Source organism: Epinephelus moara, chromosome 13 (assembly GCF_006386435.1).
Source record: "Epinephelus moara isolate mb chromosome 13, YSFRI_EMoa_1.0, whole genome shotgun sequence".
Classification (NCBI taxonomy): domain Eukaryota; kingdom Metazoa; phylum Chordata; class Actinopteri; order Perciformes; family Serranidae; genus Epinephelus; species Epinephelus moara.
In genome coordinates this window covers 8,010,870-8,017,523 of record NC_065518.1, presented here as the reverse complement: position 1 = coordinate 8,017,523, position 6,654 = coordinate 8,010,870, and the positions used below count along the sequence as shown (strand labels likewise).

Sequence of the window (6,654 nt, the reverse complement as noted above, 5' to 3'; positions counted from 1 at the left end):
GGGCATGAGATACGCCCACTCAAAGTTTGCAATTTCAGTTGGTTGCTATAGCGCCCCCCTTTGGCCAATTGGTGTAATATTGCTTCATTGGCATCCTCCCATGACCCTCTACCACTGTGCCAAATTTCACATGGATTGACCAAGTCAGTGAGGAGAAAAACATGAAACAGAGACACACACACACACACACACACACACACACACACACACACACACACAGATTTCGTCATTATATAGTAAAATAGTAAGATTGCATTTCTGCCAATTTACTGCTCTAAAGAAACTATGAGAGAATGAGAGAGAATGAGTGTGTTGTAATCCGAGCTTCTCTGTGGTTTGACGTTGCATGTGAGACCATGTGTGTATATGCCACTGGCTAGCTAGCTGCCGTAGCTTTGAATTGCACTCATACAGCCATAACTGCTGATATTAGGAGGGATGACATCGTTGTAGTGTAGCGCAGCGCTCACCCTCCAGTTTCCCCCTGATTAACTGTTTGTCAGCACTGTTGCCATTGTTTGCACTGTTAGCACCGTTAGCTGCTACCCTCCTGCTCAGGCGCCTCCATGTTGAGAGCCGTGTGCAGACAACTTCTGAATCTTAAATAGAGCTCCTTTAAAAAAAATTGAGTTTCCTTTTAAGACATATACTATTTTACGTTTCTGTAGAATCTCAGAAACATGGGAAGAGATTAATATTTTTTGAAGTTGCATATTTGAAATCAGAGTATCAACGTCAGTGCCACCAGCTCCAGTGTTACAACATCCTTTGCAATTTAATTGAAGTGGGCAGTTTAAAGGTTCAGAGGCCGTGTTGACCTCTGTGTTAAGCCAAGCTAAGACTTTGACATTGAAGTAAAATATCACCACGGTCCTCTAAATCAGTGGTTCCCAACTGGTGCAGCCACAGGGTCCAGATTTCTCCTCAGTCATTAGTTCAAGGTCCACACAGTTTAATACGTTCAGCGTCATACTTGTGTTTGGCCATGTCGTCGACCCAGTTTGTTGTCTCTGTCAAGTAGCTGTCCATTAGTCACTCACTCTACAGCAGGAAACATCACTTCAGAATAAATGTTCTGTGGCAGAAATTAAATGCACTTTAAAATAATTTGGGTTTTTTACAAACTTGACATGTTTGCGAGTCAGTTGCGGTCCATTCAGAATGGGCCTGCGACCCACTAGTTGGGAACCACTGCTCTAAATGATAAGTGATCATAAATAGGTCACTATGATGACTAAAAAGCTTTAATGTTGCACGAATTTTGTTTGTTTACACATTTTTACAATCGTAGAAATTAAGAAAACAGAAGCTACATTCACACTGATAGCTGTGCTGCGAATGTTGAGTGAACAAATGTGTATTTGTTGCTGCGCAGATTGACAATGACACTAATTGGATGGAGAGCTCGAAGTGGAAGCCGGGATGAAGCCGTTGGAATGAGCTTAAAGACTTGGATGCAGGAAGCAGCTCTGTGTCAACACTGTGACCGACTGTGCCGCGGCAGAGAAATCCTATTAAGAATTAGACTAAGCAGTAGCTGCGCGACTCCTGTGACTTTGCCCCGCTTCTTACAGCAGCACAGATCAGTGTCATGTTGACTTCTGCTGATTTATGCATCAAACACTATCTGGTCAAAGATTAACCACGATGATATCAGGAGATGGAGGTGCAATTAAAGTGAGATATGCTCGTGTGGATCAATGACGAGAGGAGTCAGGTCAGGTCAAAGCTTTGTACAGCTATTTGCATTTAATTACAAATTGACAAAGAAACATTTTCATATCAACAGGTACATACAGTAGTCCAGTGATGGGAAAGGGTCTCTCCTGGTAGCATTACAGATCTGTTTAACTACTGTACATTGCATCCACATGACGTCTACAGGGATATTCCAGCAGTGTAACCGGCTCTCATAAAAAACTGTGTGACTATTCCCTGTAGGTCTGTTTGCTATGTTACTATGCAGCCTCCCTTGTCTCCCTTGTAGGGGTTCTTGTCATCTGGAACGCCCTTTATCAGCGGATCATTTGGTACCAGTGCCTCAGCAAAAGTAACAGTCTCTGCACAGTTTGCAGCCACCTGTTGTTGAGAGGAGAGATGGAGACAAATGTAAGTGTGGCAAACAAAATCATCTTCTCACAGACATAAAGATGGAAATTTGAGGCATGCTGCATGTTTGATAGCAGATTTTGCACAAGGAAACCAAAGACAAAAGTAGATAAAGTATTTCCTGTTGTGTCGAGGCATTTGCAGCTTCAATTAAATATGATATTAAACATATTTTTTTTACATTTGACGGCAAGAAAAGATGATATTCTGTTTTACTTACTGGTGTCCGAGCTGTGCTAACTTCCTTCTTCAACTGCTCCAACTCCATTTTCAAGATTTCCTTATCTGACATATCCCGAGCCATCCTGACTGTAGGAGGAAATCGAAATCAAAAATGTCACAACAGAGGCCCAGACGTGAGCGTACTCTTAATATATTTCAGTTTCAGTAACACTCCTTTGACAAATTAAATATAAATCCAGCATAGACAAATGTTTTAGCCATGTCGTCTTTACCTGTTGAATGGTGGGATCCCCAAAATCAGAGAACTGTGTTAGCTCCTAAGAGCTCATCGACTGTGTGCCTCCCTGTCGTCCGGTCGCTTCCTCACACTGACTGATCCGTGCCGTCCCACTGCTCTTCATCCCAGCTGATCCCTCGCTGCTGGCTTTTGGGAGAGGTCGGCACAGGATTGGACCTGATGTCACCAATCCCCCGTGATGAGATTAAACAATCAGGAGCCGTAACCTCTGAGCAGGAAGGAGGAAGGGAAGAGATCTGATGACCAGGTGGAGAAAGTGAGCACTGAAATAGAATGATAGACGTGTGAACATCACATAGTGTGTTACTAACTGTAAACTGTGGTGCACATACCAAAACACATACATGTTAGGCAGGGGCGGATTGTGAGACAAAGGGCCCCATCATTTTGTGGTAGTTTTGTGTCTTTACCGGGTTGGTATGTGCTAATCTGACATCTCACATTTTGCAACCAACACTGTGGGCCCCTAGGCCTGTGCACAGTAGGCCTGTTCAGTAATCCATCCATGACTCTAAGCTTATAAATTACTTGCTTCACGTTACTGTTATTTTAATATCCTATCAGTAGCTAACCCTTACATGTAGAGTAGCTATGCACCATCATAAACACAGGGTCGTGTGCCAAGAGGAAGGAGGCCAAGTCTTCGCCACTGATTTGATTACATGCTTTAATCTCACAGTCTATCCAATCAATTGCTTTAAGTCGCGCAACGTCATCCTAGTAAACAAATGGTGGACATGAAGAAGCCACTTAATATGCAACGGACTGACGCTGTTGTTTTTGTGAATAAATAGATTAATTTTTGCTGAAGGCATCTTTACAGAGACAGATTTGTTCCTATTTATGGATCAGTAGGACCTGATGAGTATAAGAAACTAAACACTGTGAACGATAATTAAGTCCCAGTGTCCTCTAACGAGTACTTCCTAATAAACAGTGTCTTAGCTTGTTACTGTTGCTAAAATTGGTCAAATTTGTTGCCATATCAAACGACAAACATTATTAATCAGTTTCAACCATAAAATGTGATCAGGTTTTGGATCTTGTCCACTTTTGTGTCGGGAACGGCTGCAGACTGACTCAGCAGAGATGGCTGCCATCTTGTTTTTACATGAGCCCCTTTTACACTGCCAGATTTTCGGCGAATGTTGGGCCGTTTTGCCGGCAAGCTGCGAGCGTTTAGACACACAGAGCCGGATTGGCGAGTTGATCCAAGGCGCCCAATTTTCCACCTCGTAGGGTAGACATATTGGCGGAACCCTTTTAGTTTAAACAGACCGAGGTGCCCTTCCGCAACGGGAGGGGCTGTTGATGACTTGTTGAGCTGTTGATGATGCCACACGTGCGACCCACTGGCGGTGGATAAACAGGAAACAGCTGATAGCAGGAATTAGCGAACAGCTAGTAGCAAGAGGGAAACACAAACCTGACAGACACTGTAAAGATGAGCAGCTGGGGAGACAAGGAATTGCGCGCCCTCCTTGTCCTCACAAACAAAGAGGCCATTAACCGTCAGATGACGGGGACGCTGAAGAACAGGCAGAGTTACGAGAAAATCCGCGCCTGACTAGCGAAGAACAGGCAGAGTTACGAGAAAATCCGCGCCTGACTAGCCACGTCACTGTTTACGTCACACGCTGAGCNAATTAGCGAACAGCTAGTAGCAAGAGGGAAACACAAACCTGACAGACACTGTAAAGATGAGCAGCTGGGGAGACAAGGAATTGCGCGCCCTCCTTGCCCTCGCAAACAAAGAGGCCATTAACCGTTAGATGACGGGGACGGTGAAGAACAGGCAGAGTTACGAGAAAATCCGCGCCTGACTAGCCACGTCACTGTTTACGTCACACGCTGAGCTACACGTTTTGTTACTTGCTCACGCCCCCCATTGCCCCGAAAAAGGCGCATTCTGTATGAACAAAAGTAGGCAGGCGGCATTTTGCTGCACTCCCTGATTTTGTTTTTATACTGCCAATGCTGAAAAAAGACTGATTGGGCTTTCCTGCAAATTTGCACAATTCCTGTTTAAAAAGGGCTATAGATTAATGTATTGTGGTTTAAGTTAGGTAGAATGAAGTATAAGGTCAAGTAAACCCAAAAGTTGATGTCCTCATATGAGGACACAGGGTGTCAGGAGCATATACTTGTATGCTCTTAACATTTAAAGGTTCAGTGTGTAGGATTAGGATCCATTATTCACTCACTCTACAGCAGGAATAGAATAAAAGCTCTGTGCCAAAATTCACTGTACTTAAAAATAAATAGTTTTTTACAAAATGGAGACATTTGCATGTCACTTGTGGTTCATTCAGAATGGATCTGCGACCCACTTTAGACTGCAACCCACCTGTTCGGAACCACTGGCTTAGACTACAGTTAGCTAGTTGCCTGCCCGGCTAGCTGTAACTCAGCTACGCTGCATGGATCTGATGTCGGTTGCTTTGTAATGTTAGCTGATAAAGTAATTTGCAAACCAACCCTGGGAGTCTGCATGAATTTGCTAATGTTATCCACTCAAGAAAATATTTCACTGTGTTAGCGAGCCAGCAACTCATCAGTGTTAGCAAGCAAGGTAACGTTAGTCAACGATATCGCACTAGCTTGTGTTACACACTGTTATCGTTGTAGGGGAGCTGCAGAGAGGTGCTTTGGGGCACGCATAGCGTCACGTCCTTTGGATTTTCCAGGAAAATTCATCCTGAGTGTGTTCGTCCTGTCCTGTTTTACGCAGCAGAGAAAGTTGGGAAACCACTCTCAATTTTTTTTATTACGTTACAACCCGTTTACCCATTGACAATAAAAAATGATAAATGTTAAAAGTTACAGAGAGAGCCTGTAACTCAGGTTAGTTTCATTTATGTGATTGCTATCAGGAATTTTAGCGGACCTGAGTTTAAATCCATCGACCTGTTTGACCCTTTAAAATGCCCATAGAAATCAATGGGAGCGTGAGTTTCATTATGCATTGTGTTAGTCTTACTAACCACACCTCTCACCCAGTTTAACCAGGGATAGGCTCCAGAATCCAGTCCCCTGCAGCCCTGCACAGGATGAGCAGGTATAGTTGATGGGGGGTTGTTGGGCTGGAAATAGGCCGACAGCATCAACATGGCTTATAAACAGAAAAATAACAGATCTAGTAAAAATCAAGATTTGTGTTTATACAGAGAACATAACTTTATCCATTCAAACTAATGTTTCTTAAGCTAAAGTTAGAGGTTTTATAAAAATGTCCCTGCCTTGTGAAAGTAGTCCCACTACTCTGCTGCCCACCTCTAGCTGACATTTCATCTGAGACATGCTACTGATCCTTAACTAAACCTTCAGCAGGACTCACACTAAGCCATTTTCAGGATCTGGGTTAGTCTCATCTACTAAAGATTAACCTGAAACACGTCACCATGGATCAACAGCAGTGAGGAGACGCTCCTGGTCATTATGAAGGCCCAGAGTGTCATTGGTCACCTGATGAAAAGCTCCTCCCCATTTTTATGTCCTGTTTTAGTTCAATAAATTGTGTCACTGTCAAACAAAGTGTACACAGGGTGTCTCATTGACACTAATGCGTGTGGGGGCTTATTTTAGTGTTTCACAGGAGATTTTAACAGTTAACATTAGTGTTGAAATTATAAATCAGTCAGCAGAAGATTAAACAAATGGAAATTTTGCTTGATTAAGCCATTTAGCAAACAAAAATGTTAAATATTCTCTGGTTCCAGCTCATAAATGTTAGTATGAAATGGTTACTTCAGTGCTATATTATTGTAAATTAAATCTTTGTGGGTTTAGGACTGTTGGTTGGACAGAACAAGCAATGAGAAGATGTCTTCTTCAATCAGTCAGTCAAACTGTATTTACTGTATGTAGCACTTTTCATACAAACAGAATGCAACACAAAGTGCTTTACATAATAAAAACAATACTCCAAAAAAACGGGAAGTCAGGAAACACTATCATAAGTGTGGAAACACCAGAGGCAGGATAAAAAATCTGAATAAAAAACATTTTTATATCTGTCAAAAAATAAGTTAGAATAAATAAATAAGTAACGAAATAGAAGAACA

General features: G+C 42.5%; 1 protein-coding gene across 1 annotated transcript; it reads right to left on the bottom strand.

Moving 5' to 3' along the window:
* Positions 1-1,718: 1,718 nt before the first annotated feature.
* gngt2b (guanine nucleotide binding protein (G protein), gamma transducing activity polypeptide 2b) lies at positions 1,719-2,723 on the bottom strand. The gene is made up of 3 exons (XM_050059829.1): positions 2,565-2,723; positions 2,330-2,418; positions 1,719-2,079 (listed from the first exon to the last, which is right to left on the bottom strand). Exons 2-3 carry the CDS (start codon positions 2,411-2,413, stop codon positions 1,951-1,953), a joined length of 213 nt encoding a protein of 70 aa, XP_049915786.1. The 5' UTR covers positions 2,414-2,418; positions 2,565-2,723; the 3' UTR covers positions 1,719-1,950.
* Positions 2,724-6,654: the final 3,931 nt, after the last annotated feature.